The following is a 23,212-nucleotide window of genomic DNA, read 5'->3' as shown; positions in this document are numbered from 1 at the left end:
TTGTTGAAAACCTGGGAAGCTCCTTTCTCTGTAGCTATGGGACTATTATCTCACCAAGTCTCAGTTTCTCCATATAAAATATGAAGAAGTATTTAAAAGATTAAATGAACTCACATGAATAAAGTATTATACAGTCCTATACATCATGACAAATAGTAACCACTTTCTTTGATGCCCAAGAAACAAATTAAAAAAATAATTGACAGATACTGTGGGAAGAATGTCCAATCTCAACATAAAATCAGAGGCAATGAATAACTCAGTAGGACCAAACCGTCCAGTACAGCAGCACCCACACAGATCTTGAGGAGCACACAGAAATGGGAGACCTGTTCTTCAGTGGGCTTGGTCAGGGAGTCATTAGAAAAAGGATCCAGAGTCAGACAGATACTAATTTGAATCTTGAATTCACTTCCTGACGCTGAGGGTATTGCTTAATGTCTTCCTCCCCAGTGTTTAATGGAGACGCTAATGGCATGTACCTTGTCAGGTAGTTAGAAGGATTACGTAAGACAATACAAATCCCTATTTGAACCAACACATTTTTAAGTAAGAAATGATCTTTCTATACTGTTGAGTAAAACAGCAATGGCTCAAAGACCATGAAGCTAAATAATTATCTTAAAGATAATAATTTCCCACTCAGCCAATCCAGATTTTATTCCAAAAGAAATATAAATTATCATTGCTGTTCTCAAAGTTATAATTTGTTAATAAACAAATTTTGGTCATTGGATCAAAACAAACCCATGATTGGTGTGCTGAGCTACAGCGCGCTTCTCATATAGCAGCAATTACTCATGGGCTTTTCTTACCAATTCCATGTCTGCCTCAGAATCTTAAATATGGGTTCAGCTGAATGCACCATTTGACATGCAGTCAATAAAGCAGAACTGAGTGATTTTCAGGTGGTGCACTTGACCAAGCTAGTTTGAAATGTCCAGCATTGATAGAACATCTAATTCTATACTTTGAGACACAGTCCCCGCATGGTGGTTGAAAAAAGATGTTATACAAAAACAAAAACAACATCCCTATACGTCCTCACTGGGAAAATGAATCCTGACTGGGCACAAATAACCCAGGGTGAGTTAATCTAAGTTTCTATTTTTGTATATAAAATTGGGGTAAGAGAGAATAGGTTCTCCTTAGCATAGTGCCTACTATATGGAGAACAATCATTTAAAAGTGATTTATACAAAAGTTCAGGTAACACTGATTGAGAAAACTAAGAGCAATTAGGCTTGTAGGACATATTTCCATCTATAACATTAGCATAGGCTTACATATGTTGCCTATATATATGTTAAGTTAGATGCTCTTATCTTCCATTATAAAATATATTTAGCCAAGACAAAACTTTTATACAAAAGACACATTATAAGGAGGCAGGATTTTGAAAAAACATATAATATTTTTAGAAAGCAAGCACAGGCATGAAATGCACTTCAAAACTGTGTTAACAATGAAGATGCAAGTATGTTTGCTTGGCACAGACTCACAGTGCATGTGAGTCAGATGACTGTAATCTCACTGTTATCCCAGCAATTGACTGATCCATCTGTTATACTATGTGAATAGGTATCCAAAGAAAAAACTAAAATTTTTGGAGAATATTAACTTATTTAAAAATTCATCTGTCACATTAATTTTGGTCTTTGGTATTTTATTAAGAAAAATAAAAAAATATATATATAGTGATATAGAAAATAATAATGATAATAAATTCAACAACACATAATAATTTATCAAGGGATAATTCTCAAATATTTAAATAATATACTTCAAGAAAAATAAACATTTCTTAGTTTTTATTTGATGTTTTTCTAGGGGTGCAAAACTAAAACCATAACAAGAAAGTTTATTATCCTGTTGTATTTTTATTCTTTAATATTTTAAATAAAATTAAGAATTTTATGTTTATTTTATTATATATGTTATCATATGAAATAGAGAAGATTTTTAAATGATTCAAAAAGTCTATACCCTCTAAACAATGAAAAAACATTGTGTGATTAATACATATAATTTCTATTTATTAGTATTGGCTGGCTAAATGTAACTTTAGGACTTCTACTTTTAGTCAGTGTAAATGTAAACCAACTTTAAACAACTCTTCTTAAGTAATAACGTTTTGGCTTTGGACAATACAGTAAAATCCATGTTCTTTGGTTACACATATTTGCACACATGTATAGTTGTATGCACCCTTATATGAGTTTCTTTTCGCTAATACTTTTCATTTGCTTTATGCATTACAGAAAAATTGAAACTTCATTTGGCTTACATTTTCAGTACCCTAACAAGTTCACAAGAGAGGGAAGCCTTCCATGACTACACTTACAGACAAAGGAATACATGAGCGGAAAACTCTTTCAAGAGTTGATTTACGCTCTGGTTTATTTTGCAATGGAATTTACCTATTTTTTTTGACAACAGAGAAACATGAAAGTTAAAGATGTGAAAGGCTGAAGTGAAATCAAACAGAAATGTAAATGTCACTAACCCAAAGCATGCACTGCTCCTCTGCGCTTGTTGCAGCTCTTGCTTGTTTTAACTACAGGAACAGCATTTTCTTTGAACTGCAGCTCACAAAAATATTCAAGAATTTTTGTCATTTCTTCTGTAACCGTATCCAGGTAAGTTTCATTAAAGAACTGCACCAGTGATGATGGAGCTAAAATTTCACATAGTACATTAAAATCCTCTTTTATCATTGAATATAACATGAGCATAGTACTTTGGTATCCACACACAATTCTTTCTAAATCTGATTCTCTGTTGCACGAAGGAAAGGAGTCTTGCAGAAATGTATCCAGCAGTCTCTTCTGGATGCTTTGGTACTTGACAAGCACTTCTGATTCTGAGTAGAGCAAGAGGAATTGCTTCATACATTGACTTTTCAGTTCAATTTTTTGCTGTGAATTGTTTATCTCATTATATCTTTCTAACCTGTTTACTAAGAATCGTCGAAGATGTAATCTTACATCATCCCAAACAGACTTGACATCCACAGAGGAGAAATCTTCAACAGAATGTATGGAAGTCCTGGACAGGTGACAGAAGGTTGTCCCACCCAGAGAGGACAGGAAAGAGATGCTGCTTTGACAGGAGAGGTCCCAGAGTAAATCCAGAATCATTTCTTCATGGTTGTCTTCATTATTCAATAAATCTTTCTGATAAAAGTAAATTACAATATTGAAATGTGATTAAATCTAAGAATAACAAAGTAATTTCTACACACAACTTTATAATTGATTAAAATTTAGAATGAATATCCTATACGCCTCGAGACCTTTTTGTCTTGCACTTGTGATTTAATCAGTACTGACAGCAAACAATGGTTTAATTTCTGTAGACTGAAGTCAGCTGTAACATCCAGCTGATTAGCTATCTGCTCAGTTACATTGCTGCACATGTGCCTTTTAGCCCCACATTTCCCTCTATCCTGAGCTATAGGAAAGCTGAAGCTGAAACATTTCTAAATACAGACCTGTAGAATAACACCAATTAAAATGAGTTCTTAAGACAAAATAAAATCAAGATCATGTCCTAATTAATTCCTGGAAGATACATATATGTATATTATTCCTGAGTGAATATACCTACTATAACTCCACACAATGTAATCTTTAAGAAAATTCTAGAAATGAAATAATTAAATATAGTAGATTTCTGAGGGTTCCTAACAGCTACTATCCTGAGAAATAAAATTAATACACTTGAAGATTTCAACTTTCATTTAAATTCATTGCTGAAAACCATATAAAGAAATATTTAACTTTAATACTTAACCTGAAAATATTTCTGTTCACTCCAAAGAAATAACTAACTCAAAATAGGATAAAGAAAATTTCAGAAAAACTCCCCAAAAGGTGATAGGGAATTAGTCCTTTAGTCTTTTATGTTGGTAGAATACAATGGTAGTATAATTAGGAATAATGAAGGAACAAAAAAATTACTTTCTTCTTGGACTCTGAATTGCACACACATTCTCCATACACGATGACTTTCCTAATTATATCCATTTCCAGACAATGCTGAAATTAGCTCATATTCTCTAAGTAGAAACAAGCTGATTAGAAAAGAAATGGAAGCAAGGCTCAAGTGGCATAAAAATTAGTTTGGCTTTGAAATTACTTATTGGTGAAAATACCAAAAGTATTATGTGTAATTTAGAACTGAACAGCTAGAAAAATTGCTGGAATGGGGTCGCATTCATCTAAGTACATCTTATCATGCAAATATTATAGCAAATATATATTTTATTATATAAATAACTTTTTCCATATATTTTCTGGTTTACTCATAATGAAAACTCTGTGACACTGATACCTGAAAACCCTAATAGCTTGACTTCTGGATAAAGAGAATAAGGGTATCAACATGGTACAAAGAGAATTACTTTTCAAACATCATATGAGTTTTTGAGTGAGGGATAGGACCTAGCATATGCTTGGTTTCATCCTCTCTGTTTCTCATCTCTTGTACTATCTAGTACTTTAAATTTTTCTAGAAAGAAAATGTCCTCAGAGAGTTCAGACCCAGCAACACTAAGGTACTTAGATGTATCAGTTGTGTTATATTAGCATCTTAGCTGTATATTTCTCTAAACCAGCTAATAGGTATAAATATTTGATCAATCAAAAAATAATAGACTACTGAGTTTTAAAGCACATGTTTTGGATGAATACTTAAACTTTGAAAATAACCTCAGTACAAGTATCATATTAAGAAACAGTTCTTCCCTTCCAGTCAGTGCCAACTCCGGGTAACCTTGAGCACGAACTCAGCAGGCAGTCCCAGGGTCCACAGAGGACTCTCCACGTGATCTTATGATCACTAGTGAGTAGAAAACAACATTGGCTACAAACTAATCGTGCCCGGCCTGTGCCAGCATCAGGGAAGCAGAAAACCCTCCTGGCCAGGGGTTGAAGTCCCTTCCAGTCAGCACCGGATCCCGGTTACCTTGGGTGTGAACTCAGTGGACAGTCTCACAGTCCCCAGAGGACTCTCAACGAAATCTTAGGATCACTGGTGAGAGGAACACAACATCAATTCCAAACTAATTGTGACAGGACTGTGACAGCAGGAGCAAGGACACAAGAGCCCTGCCTGACCAGCAACTCGGGTTAATTCTGATTGGTGCTGGTATACCTTGGTTTCGAACATGCCAGACCGTACCACGGTCCCCAGAAGAGACACTACTTTCAGAGTCTATAACACGCCCAAGATCTTAGGATTCCAGGATCCCAGGATAACGGGAGCTTGGTCAAACCAGGATCTCAGGGTCTCAGAGAAAGCTAGACTGTAAAGAATTCTGACACACACACAGAATCTCAGGTTCATGGGAGCCCAGAATCACAAGATCACTGAGAAAGCTGGATTCTGAGGAGTCCTGAATTAACCAGGATTATAAGAAGGACAGGCTCAAAACAGATACATTGTGGGCAGCAAGCACTTGAGATAATCAGATGGCAGGAGGCAAGCATAAGGACAGAAGCAACAAAAACTGAGGTTACTTGGCATCATCAGAAACAAACTCTTCCACCATAGCAAGTCCTGGATACACCCTCACACCGGAAAAGAAAGATATGGATCTAAAGTCACTTCTCATGATGATGATGGAGGACATTAAGAAGGAAATAAATAAATCCCTTAAAGAAATACAGGAAAACATAGGTAAACAGCTAGAAAGCCCTTAAAGAGGAAACACAAAAATCCCTTAAAGAGTTACAGGAAAACACTACCAAATAGGTGAAGGAATTGAACAAAAGCATCCAGGATCTAAAAATGGAAGTAGAAACAATAAAGAAATCACAAAGGGAGACAACTCTGGAGATAGAAATCCTAGAAAAAAAACCAGGACGCATAGCTGGAAACATCAGCAACAGAATACAGGAGATGGAAGAGAGAATCTCAGGTGCAGAAGATTCCATAAAGAACATGGACACAACAATCAAAGAAAATGTAAAATGCAAAAAGATCCAAACTCTAAGCATCCGGGAAATCCAGGACACAATGAGAAGATCAAAACTATGGATAATAAGAGTAGATGAGAATGAAGACTTTCAAATTACAAGGCCAGTAAATATCTTCAACAAAATTATTGAAGAAAACTTCCCTAACCTAAAGAAAGAGATGCCCATGAACATACAAGAAGCCTTCAGAACTCCAAATAGACTGGACCAGAAAAGAAATTTCTCCCAACACATAATAATCAAAACAACAAGTGTACTAAATAAGGATAAAATATTAAAAGCAGTAAGGGAAAAAGGTCAAGTAACACACACAGGCAGAGCTATCAGAATTACACCAGACTTCTCACCAGAGACAATGAAAGCCAGAAGATCCTGGACAGATGTTATACAGAACCAAAGAGAACACAAATGCCAGCCCAGGCTACTATACCAAGCAAAACTCTCAATTACCATAGATGGAGAAACAAAAGTATTCCATGACAAAACCAAATTCACAAAATATCTTTGCACGAATATAGCCCTTCAAAGGATAATGCAAGGAAAACTCCAACACAAGGAGGGAAATTATGCCCTAGAAAAAGCAAGAAAGTAATCCTTCAACAAACCTAAAAGAAGATAGCCTCAAGAACAGAATCCCAACTCTAACAACAAAAATAACAGGAAGTAACAATTACTTTTCCTTAATACATCTTAATATCTATGTACTCAATTCGCCAACAAAAAGACATATACTAACAGACTGGCTACATGAACAGGACCCAATATTTTGCTGCATACAGGAAACCCACCTCAGGGAAATAGACAGATACTACCTCAGAGTTAAAGGCTGGAAGACAATTTTCCAAGCAAATGGTCCCAGAAAACAAGCTGGAGTAGCCATTCAACTATGGAGTAAAATCAACTTTCAACCCAAAAGTTATGAAAAAAGACAAGGAGGGACACTTCATACCCATCAAAGGAAAAATGTTCCAAGATGAAATCTCAATTCTGAATATCTATGCTCCAAATGCAAGGGCATCCACATTCATTAAGGAAACTTTAGTAAAACTCAAAGCACACATTGCACCTCACAAAATAATAGTGGAAGAGTTCAACACCCCACTCTCATCAATGGACAGATCGTGGAAACAGAAATTGAACAGAGACAGATTGAAACTAACAGAAATTATGAAACAAATGGATTTAGCAAATATCTACAAAACATTTTTTATCCTGAAACAAAAAGATATACCTTCTTCTCAGCACCTCATGGTACCTTTTCCAACACTGACAATATAATCAGTCATAATAGAGGCCTCAACAGATACAAAAATATTGAAATTATCCCATGCATCCTGTCAGATCACCACGGACTAAGGCTGATCTTCAATAACAACATAAATAATAGAAAGACAACATTGACATGGAAGCTGAACAACACTCTACGCAATGATAACTTGGTCAAGGAAGAAAGAAAGAAAGAAAGAAAGAAATTAAAGAATTTTTAGAGTTTAATGAAAATGAAGCCAGAAATTACCCAAACTTATGGGACAAATCAAAGCAGTCTTAAGAGGAAGACTCATAGCTCTGAATGCAGAAGAAAAAAAAAGAAATTAGAGAGAGAGCACACTAGCAGCAGAACACCTAAAAGCTCTAGAACAAAAGGAAGCAAATTCACCCAAGAGGAGTAATATTATAATATTATTTCCAGCAGGAAATAATCAAACCCAGGGCCGAAATCAACCAAGTAGAAACAAAAAGAGCTACACAAAGAATTAACCAAACCAGGAGCTGTTTTTTTTTTTTTTTTTTTTTGAGAAAATCAAAAAGATAGATAAACCCTTAGCCAGACTAACTTCAGAGCACAGAGACAGTATCCTAATTAACAAAATCAGAAATGAAAAGGGAGACATAACAACAGAACCTGAGGAAATCCAAAACATTATCAGATCCTACTACAAAAAGCTGTACAAAACAAAACTGGAAAATCTGGATGAAATGGACATTTTTTTTTTTTAGACAGATACAAGATAGCAAACTTAGATCATGATCCGATCAATGATCTAAACAGCCCCATATCCCTGAAGAAATAGAAGCAGTCATTAATAGTTTCCCAAGGAAAATAAGCCCAGGACCAGATGGTTTAGTGCAGAATTCTATCAGATGTTCAAAGAAGACATAAGGAGTGTTGAGGAGAATTCAAATTCTCCTCAAACTATTTCACAAAATAGAAACAGAAGGTACTCTACCCAATTCTTTCTATGAAGCCACAATTACTCTGATACCTAAATCACACAAAGACCAAACAAAGAAAGAAAACTTCAGATCAATTTCCCTTATGAGTATCTATGCAAAAATACTCAATAAAATTCTCAGAAACCGAATCCAAGAACACATCAAAATTATCATCCATCATGATCAAGTAGGTTTCATCCCAGGGATGCAGGGATGGTTTAAATATAGGGAAATCCATCAATGTAATCCACTATACAAACAAAATCAAAAACAAAAACCACATGATCATCTCATTAGATACTGAGAAAGTATTTGACAAAATACAACACCCATTCATGATAAAAAAGTCTTGGAAAGTTCAGGGATTCAAGGCCCATACCTAAACATAATAACAGCAATATACAGCAAACCAGTAGCCAACATCAAACTAAATGGAGAGAAACTTGAAGCAATCCAACTAAAACCAGCGACTAGACCAGGCAGCCCACTTTCTCCATATCTATTAAATATAGTACTTGAAATCCTAGCCAGAGCCATTAGACAACAAAATGAGATCAAGGGGATACAAATTGGAAAGGAAGAAGTCAAAATATCACTATTTACAGACAATATGATAGTATATATAAGTGATCCTAAAAATTCCACCAGAGAACTCCTAAAGCTGATAAAAAGCTTCAGGGCAGTAGCTGGATATAAAATTAACTCAAAAAAGGATAAACAGGAGAAAGAAATTAGACAAAAAAACAGCCTTCACAACAGTCACAAATAATATAAAATACCTTGGTGTGACTCTAACTAAGGAAGTGAAAGATTTGCATAACAAGAACTTCAAGTCTCTGAAGAAAGGAATCCAAGATCTCAGAAGATGGAAAGATCCCCCATGCTCATGGACTGGCAGGATCAATATAGTAAAGATGGCTATCATGCCTAAAGCAATCTACAGATTCAATAAAATCCCCATCAAAATTCCAACTCAATTCTTTACAGAGTTAGAAAGGGCAATTTGCAAATTCATCTGGAATAACAAAAGATTTAGGATAGCAAAAAGTATTCTCAAGAATAAAAGAACCTCCAGTGGAATCACCATGTCTGACCTCAAGCTGTACTACAGAGCAACTGTGATAAAAACTGCATTGTACTGGAACAGGACAGACAGGTAGATCAATGGAATAGACTTGAAGACCCAGAAATAAACCCACACACCTATGGTCAATTGATCTTTGACAAAGGAGCTTAAACCATCCAGGACAAAAAAGACAGCATTTTCAACAAATGGTGCTGGCACAACTGGCAGTTATCATGTAGTAGAAAGTGAATTGCTCCATTCTTATCACCTTGTTCAAAGCTCAAGTCTAAGAGGATCAAAGAGCTCTACATCAAACCAGAGACACCAAAACTTATAGAGGAGAAAGTGGAGAAAAGCCTTGAAGATATGGGCACAGGGGAACAATTCCTGAACAGAACAGCAATGGCTTGTGCTGTAAGATCAAGAATGGACAAATGGGACCTCATAAAATTGTAAAGCTTCTATGAGGCAAAAGACACTGTCAATAAAACAAAAAGGCCACCAACAGATTGGGAAAGCATTTTTACCAATCCTAAATCCGATGGGGGGGCTAATATCCAACATATACAAATAACTCAAGAAGCTGTGGATACTTTGTTCCTCCTTAGAATGGGGAAGAAAATACCCGTGGAGAAAGTTATAGATACAAAGTTTGGAGCTGAGATGGAAGAAAGGACCATGTAGAGATTGCCCCATCAGGGGATCCATCCCACAATCATCCACTTATAGCAGACATTATTGCATATGCCAGCAAGATTTTGCTGACAGGACCCTGATATAGCTGTTTCGTGTGAGGATATGCCAGTGCCTGGCAGATACAGAAGTGGATGCTCACAGTCATCTATTGGATGGAACACAGGGCCCCTAATGGAGGAGCTAGAGAAAGTACCCAAGGAGCTGAAGGTGTCTGTAACTCTATAGGAGGAACAGCAATATGAATTAACCAGTACCCCCAGAGCTTGTGTCTCTAGCTGCATATGTAGCAGAGGATGGCCTAGTTGGCCATCAATGGGAGGTGAGGCCCTTGGTCTTAGAAGATCATATGCCCTAGTGCAGGGGAATGTCAGGGCCAGAAAGCAGGATTGGGTGGGTTGGGGTGCATGGTGGGGGGAGGGTATAGGGGGCTTTGGGGATAGCATTTGAAATGTAAATGAAGAAAATCTAATAAAAAAAATACCGATGGAAGGAGTTGCAGAGGCAAAGTTCAGAACAGAACCTGAAGGAATGAACATCCAGAGACTTGGGATTCACCCCATAAACAACCACCAAACCCAGTCACTATGGCAGATGCCAACAAGAGCCTGGTGACAGGAGCCTGATATAGCTGTCTCCTGGAAGGCTCTGCCAGTGCCTGGGAAATACAGAAGTGGATGCTCACAGTCATCCATTGGACCGAGCACAAGGTCACCAGTGAAGGAGCCAGAGAAATACCCTGCAAGGTGAAGGGGATGGAAGCCCCATAGGAGGAACAACAATATGAACTAACTAGTACCCGCAGAGTTCATTGGAACTATACCACCAATCAAAGAAAACACATAGTGAAACTTGTGGCTATAGCTGTATATGTACCAGAGGAGGGCCTAGTAGGTCATCAATAGGAGGAGAGGACCTTGGTCATGTGAAGGCTCTAGGCCCCAGTATAGGGGAATGCCAGGACCAGAAATGGGAGTGGGTGGGTTGGGGAGCAGAGCGGGGGGGGGGGGGTGGGGGGATAGGGGATTTTCTGAGAGGAAACTAGGAAAGGGGATACCATCTGAAATGCAAATAAAGAAAATATCTAATTAAAAAGAAAAAGGTTAAGGCTTTAGGGCACAAGTCTCTCTTTGCCTTCTTTGTATTACTTCATAAGCATGAAAGAAACAATTGTAACAACAACTGACCAAAACCATTTCATCTGATTTTGTCATCCTAAACCATCTACAACCTCAAGATATTTTCACATCTGACTTGGTCAATGTTTATGATGTTAACACAAAAACAGTACTTTTCTCCCTACTAAATTAAATTAAAACTATAGCCACAGAAATTCTGCTTCTTAAAAATTGTGCTGTTTCTATGAGAATCTGTTTTTGTAACCTTGGCACCCCACAGAAGAGGGTATAATAATAACTATTTTTGTTGAGCGTTAACAAAAAATTTCTGGCAGGTAGGTGTCCAACACGAAAAAACTCCATCAACAGTGGTTTTGTGTACATTTCTGCTTCAACTGAAACCAAACCAAATCAAACCAAACAAAACAAGGTAGTACTATACTACGAATGTAGAGAATAGAACATAAAGCCAGCTAACAGACACAATTAAGAGACTCTTGCTGTTTTTGATATTGAGCACAGAGAAATTTAGTATTGGAGCAGAACATAGCATCTATCGAGTGTGAACTTCTTTAGAGAACTGCAGATCACATCAGTGTGCTCGGTTCAGATCACATCAGTGTGCTTCACATCACAGTGTAAGTCACTCAGGAAGAAGAAAATTTAACTTTTATTTCCATACTTCGGTGCTACAATTAATTTTTAAAATATGTCAAAGGATTTGATGGGGAAGAAAGGGGATCAACACAAACAACATAAAAACATACCAAACCCAAAGCTCCTACATAGGACATACTGATGTTACCAACACAGTAAATATTCACATATAGTAACTCATCCAGGTATGTTCCCTGCTCCCCACTCTACCATAAAACAAGTAATTTTTACCATTGTTTTGAGGAAGTTTATTAAATCTCCATGGGAAATGGATGGTGACTTAGATAAATTATAATTATAACTAGTTAGCCATTTGAAGCAGTCACTTGTTGTTTGTAGCTGTGCATCTGGACAGAGCTTGTTTACTTCAGACTGTATTTCTTCAATGCAATGTTCTATACTGCAAAAAAGAAAATAATTATATTTGTAGAATGTAAGCAATGCCATCCAATAATATTATAGGTTCTGAAATGCTTATTTATGTGATTGCATATAATCTAAGTCTATAACTTCATATAATACTCATGTGCAAGAAAGGAACAAGAAATGTGTTAATCATTTTAATTCATAGTTGGAACCAGATTTCAAAAATTTTATAGAAATAATGCAATTGGAGAAATATTAACTATCTACATACTTTGAGATGCAATAGAAGATCCCTTGTACTAAAATATTTCTGAGGCGCAGATGTAGTCTATAATGGAACTCTGGATAGCAGATACAAAACAGAGCAAACACTTGTTGACTGAAAATCAGAACCATATATTCTATCCCAAAAGGCAAATGTGACACATGAAAGACTTCAATCAATGGAAAAGTAAAAAGTCAAGAAGAAGACACAGAGAGCATGTAATTTATAAGGTCATATATACAATATTAGTACAGCTAAATATTTCTGTGATATCCATCATTCTAAAGCTAAAATACATTTTAAAATGAACATAAAAAGGCTGGAAGAAAATAAAATAAATATTAATAGTAATGATACATGTGTGGTGATTAGATTAAGTTTAAATCTTATTTTTCTCTATCTAAGTGTTTCTATAGCACACAGATGAGCTACCTTATTCCCACAAAGCTTTAAAAAAATATAATTTCTACATATAATTCTTTGCATTTATTCTTATAAATTTTGTATGGGGCAAAACGGTGAGTTTAGGCAGAGTGCCATCTGATGCTACATGGATATGACATATGCCTATATCATGATAGTGGCATATCTAAAATATGAATGGTTATAGAAACAGATGCCTTTAACATTGAATTGACCCAAATATGACAGTTGTGTAATTTTCATTTAATACTATCAAGGAAAAATAGGCAAAGACCAAGTTATTGTTTTGAAAGCACAATTCTTATTAATTACAGTTTCCACATAATAGAACCATGTGGGGTTTAGAAGCCAAGCTCTGTTTATTAAAACCAATCTTAAAGTCTCTGAATTTATGAGGTGTGGCCCATAAAAATATATGGTTAAAAGCAGAGCAAAGATTTTCAGAAGACTTCTGGACATGAGTAAATTTAAATGAAGTCACCTTGAAAGAATAAAATTCTAAAAATCAAAGAGCTCTTCAATGAAAACAAAGAACTTAAAAGAAAAATAATATCTGTCTGGCCACAGCCCCTGACATTCCTGGTGGAATGGTCATACTCATAAATACCAGTTCTAGGTCTTACAAGAGAATGGCATTCATTTTCTTCCTTATCTAAGCATTTCTGTGGACTGAGAACCATGATGCCCGAGGCCTACAATCCAACTCCAGATGCTTTTCAGCCAAGTTTGCATTCTAGCATCCGCACATGCAGTACAGTAAGCCAGGACAGAGTGCAGCAGTATCCTGGATACCCTGTGCTGCTCTGCTTCCATCAGCACTCTCCCTCTCAGCTTATTTCCAACATCTGCATCTGGGAAAAGGCCAGGAACTGGTTTTTAAGCAATGTAAAGCCTCCAGAGCCCTGGATATTTTAATAATTTGTCCAAACACTGATAAAGGGATTAAGCAGTTACATTTCAAAGAACCTCCCTTGGTGCAGGGAGCTAAAGCTCTTCTTCCTTTCACTTGGTTTTGCTTTCATTCACCTATGAAATATCAATCTGTCATTCACAGACCATGCATCTTGTTTTAAAACTCAATTATCACCGGGCGGTGGGTGGTGGCACACGCCTTTAATCCCAGCACTTGGGAGGCAGAAGCAGGCAGATTTCTGAGTTCGAGGCCAGCCTGGTCTACACAGTGAGTTCCAGGACAGCCAGGGCTATACAGAGAAACCCTGACTCAAAATAAACAAACAAACAAACAAACAAATAAAAACTCAATTATCTGATTTCATGTCAACTTATTATATAAAAAGCTATTTTCAAGATTTAAGCTGCCAGTCTTAATGTGACCTAACAACTCAGTGTCTTTAAACTAGGTCAAGTATACATTAAAAAAAAAGAATTAACTGTAAACTCATTAAAGGTAGTATTTTACAAGACTGTATTTCAAATACTTTCAAGTATGCATAGTAAAAGACATGTTCCAATAGATATTAGTGTAAATTTCTTTAATAACACATGCTGCTATTTTGAATTAAATATTTTCTAATTACAGATTAGTTAAAATTTCCTTTAGAAGTATAGTCTGTTATAATAACATTACCAAGATAATTCAATAGTTATACAATACTAGAAAATTCAAGATAATACAAGATAATTCAATTCAAACATTACTAGAAAATTTAAAGAGTCTAAAAAATATTAATTTGCCTCCATAAATAAACCAATATTTTTGTAATATCAATGCCACCGTACGATTAAGTGAGGAATGGGCCATAAATTTAAAGTACAATTCCACTTTCCAATAAGAAAAATAATGTAACAAACATGATGCTGATGAGGAGAAACATCTGAAAGGACCCAGAATGGCAATGTTTATGTACTAATTTGAAAGTGTTTCATATAATGCCATATTGTTCTGGGGGATGCAAACCTGGGGACTGGAGACATGGAGAAATGTACTAGAAGGTCCCCACACCATTCTCTCGGACAGGGAAGGAAGAGAAGAGATAAGCTGGGAAGTGGCACACTGAGTGGCTGCACTGATAACATCTTATCTTTCAAACTGGATACTGAGGGAGCATGCAGAGCAATACACCATCCATCTTCATGTTTCAACATTTCATTTTTATCAATTTATATATTATTATGTTGTGTGTGTATGTGCGTATATACCAGTGCATATGTGTCACAGTACACATGTAAAAGTCAAAGACAATTTTTAGGAATCTGCTTCCACTGTGGGTTCTGTACATAGAAATTAAGTCATCAGAATTAACAAAGGAAAAGCTGTTGCCTGTTGAGCTATTTTATAAAGGCACCTGTTCAACATTTTGTTAATAAATCTGAATCTTGTACTTTAATTCCAATGATTTAATTATCCATGTTTTTGATGTATACAAAGTGGGTACATTTCTGAGAGCTGTTCATAAGTAAATTTATGAACCATTTTAATGGTGCAACACCAAAATGCTTTTCAAAATGTTTCTTTCTAATTTATGTGTTATATGTAGGACTACATGACTTTGTACACAATGTGGGAGTCCATGGAAGATAGAAGAAGACATCAGATCTCTTGGAACTTGTGACGGTTTATAAATGCTTGGCCCAGGGTGTGGCACCATTAGGAGGTATGGCCTTGTTGCAGTAGGTATGTAGGCATGGGCTTTAAGACTTAGCTGCCTGGGAGACAGTCTTCTAGCAGCCTTCAGATGAAGATGTAGAACTCTCAGCTCCTCCTGTACCATGCCTGCCTGCACACTGCCATGCTCCCACCTTGATGGTGATGGACTGAACCTCTGAACCTTTAAGCCAGCCCCAATTAATGCTGTCCTTATAAGACTTGCATTAGTCATAGTATCTGTTTAGCAGTGAAACCCAAACTAAGACAGAAGGAGAGTTACAGTGTGGATGACTTGATGTGTACTAGGAACAAAACCCAGGTCCTCTGCAAGAATATTACATGCTTTTAACTGCTGAGCAATCCCTCCCTACCCATTTAGTATGACTTTTCAAAGAACTTTTGAGGCATTTTCTCATTCAACATTCACTCCTAGATTCCTTAACTGTAAAACAGCTTAATTAATGGAGGTATTTTATCTGCTAGACTCAAACTGAATGCTGAATATACATGGTAGGGACTGTAATACATTCTAGAGATACATACAGTATGACACCATTTTATATCTAAAGAAATTCTGTCTAGCTAGGTAGAAAAACCTGTAAGTAAATAACTATATTCCAGTAAAACTTGATAAGTAGTGTGTTCACTGTGCAAAGGAAGTATGAAGGAAGGAACCACTGACCATGCCTATAAGAAGTATTGAAATGGCTTGTCCTGGTAGTAGATATTATATAAAAGGATACTAAAATATGAGAAAGAACTTACAACAAAAAATCTTAAAACCTAAGCCTGAGCTCTTGTAATGGCTCCTATACATTTAAAATCTAATCTTATCAATCAACTCATAAAATAGGATTAAAAAAAAAGTAAAACATACAAAAAGAACATTTTAGACATAAGGCAAAAATACATGTATACATAATTTCATTTTTAGAATATTTTTGTTTTATTATTTTTATTACTTTATTATTTACTTATATTTTCTGTTTTATTATTTATTATTTTATTTATTTTTATACAATGAATTTTAATCATATATACCCCACCCTCTCTACTCACCCAACTTTGTGTCTTCTTTAAAACACACACACACACACACAAAACACAACACACACATACACACACACACACAGATACACAAAGCACATTTTGTGTTGTTGATATACTTCACTAGAGTATGGTCAACCTATTAGGACCCTTAAAGGAAACTGTCTCTCCCTCTCTTAGTAGCCACCAGTTTCCAATAGCTCTCAAGCAAGAGATGAAACTTTGGCCCTACCTCCTCCAAATGCTCTATGCTGAGATTGTAGCCAGCTAATGCAGGTTGTCATAACCACTGTGAGCTTTTATGTGCAACAGGCCTCCTGTGTCCAAAAACATTGTTTCCTGAGAACTAAACCCATCTGGAAGACACAGCTGCACTGGATGGCTTCCGTGGTGCTAGAAGGTGCTGTGCATGTTAGCAAGGATAAAAGTAATCAATCATCAGTCTTACCCAACTACAATCCTGGGAAGAGAGAAGTTGGTAGAACATGTGGTACAATGGGTGTCATGGGAGTAACCAACCACTTTCTGTCAGGGTTAAGGACCACTCTCCTTAAGACAAAACCCATACCTTCAGTATCTTGGGGTCAAGATCCTGTGGGTCATAGGCTCTAAAGGAGAACCTACTATTGCAGCTTTGTTAAGTAGTCATAGTAGTAAACTGACCTTTAACAATTCATTGTTATACTCATAATTTAATGTACTCATTAGAGAAACTATTTTGCAGGTGGTGTCAATTAACACAAAACGTTAGGATTTTTTGAAACTTTTATTTTCATAAATCCTACGGAAGGCGTGTAGCAAGCTCAAAGAAGATTTTTATTTCTTTACTTTTATTGTGTATTTTTAATAGTTTTTAAATTAAAATATAATTGCATCACTTTTACCATTTCTTTCCTAACCAGGTCCCCCCTCCATGGCCCCCCAGGTACCCCCCAACACACATACACACTAGGCAACACTAGGATAATTGGCAAAAATTAAAAACTAGGAACTATAAATTTGGTCAGAGACTGTGTACATGACTGAGTTGTTTAAGCCCAACATCTGTGTCAGGAAAGGAATGCTGGAATGGGCCTGCTCAGAAGCAAGGACAATGTGGCCTTGTGAGGTCTGATGAGTCTTAGTGAGAGTCAAAGCAGTGGCCCTTTCTGTTTTCATTTCCTATAGCCTGGTCTTGCTTAGTAGGCTGGGAGATGTGACAGGGATTGTGTCATACAGAGTATGAAGTCCAAACCAGACTGCAAACAAAGGTAGTTAAAAAAAAAAAGAATCAAATACTAATTTTATCTTCTTGATATTATTAATAACAAACTACAGCCAGAATTATAATAAGCACATTATTCTTCAAAATGATATCATATCATGCAATTTGTCATAGTGACAAAACATACAGACTGCATGTGTGTGCACATCATCAGATTAATGGCTTTTTCATGAAAAGCCCAAGGTTTGTAGATTACTTAAAGATTTCTTTTGTTTTTGTCTTCTCTGTAGACCTGTAAACTAACATGTCAGAAACTTGAATGAAAAATTTACAAGTGAAAATATTACTGATGTGGAATATAAGTGGGTTTATGGGATCTCTATTGTCTTATGTTAAATTATGCAATGCATTTATACAACACTCATTCACAACAGTCTTGTCCCATCACATCTCCCATCTCTTGGACTAAGACATATGGTAATTTCCCAGGTAACAGTGGTGATTTCCAGAGATGAAAAGAGTAGACATTTATATCAGTGTCAGCAAAATTTGATCCATGAGCTACAAACAAGTTGTCTATGATTTGAAAATAGAAGGATAAAATAAGGTTTTAAAAATATAACAGTATGTGTTTAAGTGGGACAGAAATCATTACATGCCATACTATAAGCCCCAAAGAACTTCTCTACCTCCATATTTTATTAAACTAATAAGCTGACGTCAGCTAAAAAAAATGTTTCAAAGGCTTTATGCAACTTTCTTCTTTCACTCTGGTCCAATCCACAGCGCTCATCCACTGCAGGTTATTTACACTTTTGTTATCAGCTGTAATATGTGTTTAAACTCAGTAACTCACTGCCTCTGACTTCTCTCCTTAAAAGTACAAGTCACACAGCTTAGCTTGAGCGGAAATGAATTTCATGTGAGAATGACTGGAGAGAAAGCTTAGCTCTCTTGACAGGTGACAGGTCAGTGACCTGCGCACATTGGTCCATTCTGGAGAATCACTGCTGTGGGAAGGTGAAAGGCCCTGTGGCCATAAAACTTGATGACATTAGGAAGAGGGAAAGGGAACTCACACTTAAGTTGTCAGGGTCACTGTGAGAAATACAGCTTGGAAAATTTAAGTATAAGAAAAAAATACTATATTTAAAAGGGAATTGCTAATGTCTTTCTTCTTCTAAAAATAATGTGGGAAAGTCACATCAGACAGATGCTCATTACTCACTCAGTGTGCACCACCAGGAGACAAACACAACTGTTAAACTACAAAATGCCCAGGGTAGGTAATTCACTACTGAAGTACAAGGGCAGCATAACGGATTGGTCACGACATACAATTTTCTAAAAGCTATTCTGTTAGAAGGTAATACAGGAGTGCATAAATGATTTACACTCTTACGAATCATAGTTATTATTCAGTATTTTATTTTTGAAAATATATGTACTCTATACTATACTATTATGGTTATTCTCTAGAGTATAATAAGAACATAATTGAATTTGATGAAAAATAGACTTGATTCTAAATGTAGAATGCAGCACATACACCCTCTTCTTTTATTCCTGGTGAAAATCAATGGTCACTTGAGGCTGTAGGTTCATTTTTAATATATGGGCAATAAAAGGTTTATAATGTAAGAATTGTATCCCATAGTATACTTTCTTATAAAATCAACATCAAATTTCAATATAAATAATAATTTATGAATGCAAAAATGTAATCATTATGATAATCTTAAATATGATTTTATTGATCAAGTGGGAGAAGGAAACTAAATAGAGAGAGATTTAGCAAGTAATGAGGTAGTATATAACAAAATCATCATTCAATGTCTTACTTTGATTTGATGGGGCCAAAACAAAGGAAATATTTCTATTAAAAATATAACTAGCTCTGCATTTTGCATAAATAACTTGTTAATCTATTTTATTTAATGTTCTTTTTATTTCTTTAGGTTGGAAATGTTATCAAATAATATATAACACAAATGTTACATAAACACAATTACATTAAATTCTTATATAGTTATTTTATATTAAATATATATTTAACAGTGTATATTTATATATGTTACATTTAACATACACACACACACACACACACACACACACACATATATATATAACCAAATTAAAATAAGAAGTTTAACTTTATACATTGAAATGAAAGGAAAAGATTTCCCTCCTCACCTTTTTCTTAAAGCATTGGCCTTAAAAGTCAATTATAAGTATAACTTTTTAACCTTGTGTCAGGGTCTCACTATGTAGCCCTTAGACTTACTGCTACTATCCTGCCTCTCCCTCCATACTTCTGGGATTACAGACATGTATATGTCTTGCTCCAAAGTACTTGGTAATTTTTGTTTTCAGCAACTGTGACCTGACACTATCATATTTTATTTTGACACTTTAGACTCAAACTTAAATTTTTGCCCTTATCATACAAGCCAAGAATTCTAATTTCAAAATGTACTAATGAAAATCTGGAGCCAGGTATGGTGGATCAAGCCTTTAATCGCAGCACTTGAAAGGTAGAGAGGCAAGCATATCTCTGGGTTCAAATCCAGCCTGGCTTACAGAGTAGAAGAGCCAGAGCTACCCAGTAAACCCCTGCCTCAAATCACCGTCACCACCCTCACCCCAGAAAAATCTGTGATACTGCAATCTTTAAAAAAATTAATAACAACGTAATAACTGGAATCCACCTAGAGGTACTTATATTTTATAACTTCTTAAAGGTAATCAGTTGCTTGACGAGATGGATCAGAAAGTACCTGTGTTTAGACTACAGCAAACATGTCATATTTGGGCATTGTAGAAAACATCTGCAATTCTAGAGTTTAGGGTGTGGGGAACAGATAAATAGATTCTGGGGGTTTACGGCCAGCAAACATAGTACAAACGAGAATCTTAGGTGCACAGTAGTAAAGACCAGATGAAGACAATTATGTTCAAATTTTGAGAACAGACTAACCAATATCTTTTACGAAGTTAGTAGTAAGAAACACATGGCTATACAAGAGACAATCCTAAACCCACACTAGATGATTGTGTGAAGAAGACATGGAAACACCTTAACTTAAACAGCAGCAATAGTTACCTTGCAGCATTTTGCTCCATCTGTTCTCCAATGTCACTGAAGATCTGCTTAAACTCCAAATCTCCGGGAAACGAATTTAACAGACACTGCAGGTCAAATGAATTATGGGAATATTCCTGTAATGCATCCATTCTGTGAAACAAGAAAAAAACAAGAGATGACAAAATGAGGAACAGGATGCAAGAATGGACACACCCCCTCAAGTTGATACTGTATGACAACCAATGATTTCTATTTGCAGACTCGGTGGAATAAAGGAGTTTGAGAATTAGGGTATTAGAAAGCTCATTAAGTTTTATTACTTAAATGGCATAATTTTCCAAACTTATCTGTAGCTTGAAAGCTGAAAAATACATCAGGCCAGAGACAGCTTAAATATCCTGTTGCTTTTCTCAATATAACAGAAAGCTGCAGAATAAACCACTTGTGAGAAGGTTTGCAGAGCTGCAACCACGTGCCCATTCTGGTCGCCACAGACCTGAGAGCTGCACAACCTTTAGAGGCTTTATCTACCTTGGGCTTACTTCTATGTGCAAAAACAAATGTAATTTTTCAGGAGCACTTCTACCTAGTATTGATCCATTTACAAAGGAAAAATTAGTTTTCCCCAACAGATTCTCATTAGGTATACAAACCAGACCCCATGCCCAACAGTAGTCAACACAAATCAAACTCAATTGTATTTTTGGAGTTTTTGTTTGTTTGTTTTGTTTTGTTTTTCTCCTCGTGATGCTTTGTCTGGGCAATTTTTTTTTTTATACGCTTATATGCCTTTTGCTTCTTTATCATGGTTTCTGGTTTTGTGTTTTTGTGTGATTTTTCTGTGTGCAATATGGGTGTATCTGCATTTGTATGTGCTTCTTATACTTTTTCTTTGGCTCATTTGTTTGTGTGTTTGTTTTTGCCTATTTGGGTTTTTTCATTTTATTTTATCTTATTTTTTATTCTTTTAGATGTTTGCTTTTTGGGTTTTTTTTTTTTTTAATTAGAGACAGAGTGGATTTACATGGGTGGGAAGTTGGAGAGGATCTGGAGTGAGTTGGGTAAGGAAAACTGAAATCAGGATATACTATATGGAAAAAAAAGGTTCTGACTATCAACATTTTAGGCATTCACTCATTCTACATGCATTCATCAAATGTCTCCATTAATACTTGGGAGAGAGAAGAAAGCAATCATAAGTGGGGAGGGAGGGAGGGACCTTGGAGGGAAAGTGAACAGGGTGGGGGAAAGTGTCTAGGGGGAACCTGATCTGGTATTGGGTGAAGGAAAAGGACTGAAGCCCTGAGGGCCAGCAGAAACAATGGAAACAGGAAACTTCAAGAAATAAGAGGTTGGGGGGGACACCCCCAGAATGCATCAGAGACCTGGAAGGTGAAAGACTCCCAGGACTCAAGGGGAGATGGACCTTAAATGAAGTGCTCAACAGTAGGGAGAGGGGACTTAGAGCCCACCTCCAGCAGGAGACAGGGCATCAAGTGAGGGTTGGGGTTGCTATCCCACAGTCACATCTCTAACCCATAATTGTTCCTGTCTGAAAGAATTACAGGGATGGAAATGGAGAGGAGCCTAAGAAGGTCCAGTGACAGGCCCAAAGTGGTACCCAGCTCAAGGGGAGGTCACAAGGCCTGACACTATTACAGAGGTTACGGAGTGCTCGCAAAAAGGTTTCTATCATGACTGACCTCCAAAAGACCCAACAAGCAGCTGAAAGAATCACAGGCAGATATTTGCACCCAACCAATGGACAGAAGCGGCTGACCCCTGTGGCTGACTTAGGGAAGGCTGAAAGAAGCTGAGGAGAAGTAGATCCTTCAGGACAACCAGCAGTCTCAATTCATCTGGACCCGGGGTCTGTTTTCATTTAGAGATGATGCACCTAACCCTCAAGAGACTGGATGCCCCAGGGAGTTTAGAGGTCAGGTGAGGTAGGGTGTCAGGGCACCCACATGGAGACAGGGGCTGTGGGGAGGATGTGTGGGATGTGGAGCTGTCGGAGGGTGGATGGGGGTGTGTGTCAGGGAATGGAATACAAAGTGTACACAATCAATTAATTTACTAATAAAAAATAATTAGATAATAGGGATTTGGATTTAGTGCATACTTTGTATCAAAATGAGCATTTCTAAAGGAAATCTTATATATATTTTAGGGGTTTAGGCTTTCTCTTTAATTATTAATAATATTAATTAACTTGCCACTCAGAACTTTTCTTCTTAAATTATTTATAACAATTATCTAGCCATTCAGAGTGGTAATATTAAAACACTAATACTGGTATTAATTAGCTTAGAATTAATTTGATAAAGAAGGTCTACTTATTGGAGTACGCTTTTATGATTTCTAGAGCTTTGATTTGTGAATTATCACTAGTTTTAGTTCACCAAATGTCCCTTTGAAATGATTATAAAGATGTTCAAAGTCCTTTGCCTTTTAGAAATAAACAAACAAAAAAAATCCTCTTTGG

At 36.3% G+C, this 23,212-nt stretch overlaps 1 protein-coding gene across 4 annotated transcripts in view; it reads right to left on the bottom strand.

The window, feature by feature from the left end:
* Positions 1-23,212, bottom strand: part of 2210408I21Rik (RIKEN cDNA 2210408I21 gene) — a 478,255-nt gene that overhangs the window by 418,056 nt on the left and 36,987 nt on the right. For 3 of the 4 annotated variants that reach the window (XM_006517397.4, XM_017315609.1, NM_001145676.1), the window contains exons 2-4: positions 20,746-20,877; positions 11,961-12,129; positions 2,507-3,176 (exon numbers count right to left, since the gene is read on the bottom strand). In XM_006517397.4, the coding sequence (XP_006517460.1) occupies positions 2,507-3,176; positions 11,961-12,129; positions 20,746-20,876 (970 nt within the window). In that variant the 5' untranslated portion in view covers position 20,877. Of the gene's footprint in view, positions 1-1,823; positions 3,177-11,960; positions 12,130-20,745; positions 20,878-23,212 lie in introns of those variants that run through there. The other variant, NM_001081353.1, reaches the window with a different exon arrangement.

This window comes from Mus musculus, chromosome 13, assembly GCF_000001635.26.
Source record: "Mus musculus strain C57BL/6J chromosome 13, GRCm38.p6 C57BL/6J".
In the NCBI taxonomy this organism is placed as follows: domain Eukaryota; kingdom Metazoa; phylum Chordata; class Mammalia; order Rodentia; family Muridae; genus Mus; species Mus musculus.
The sequence above is the reverse complement of the archived record's forward strand: the minus strand, read 5'-3'. Positions and strand labels throughout refer to the sequence as shown.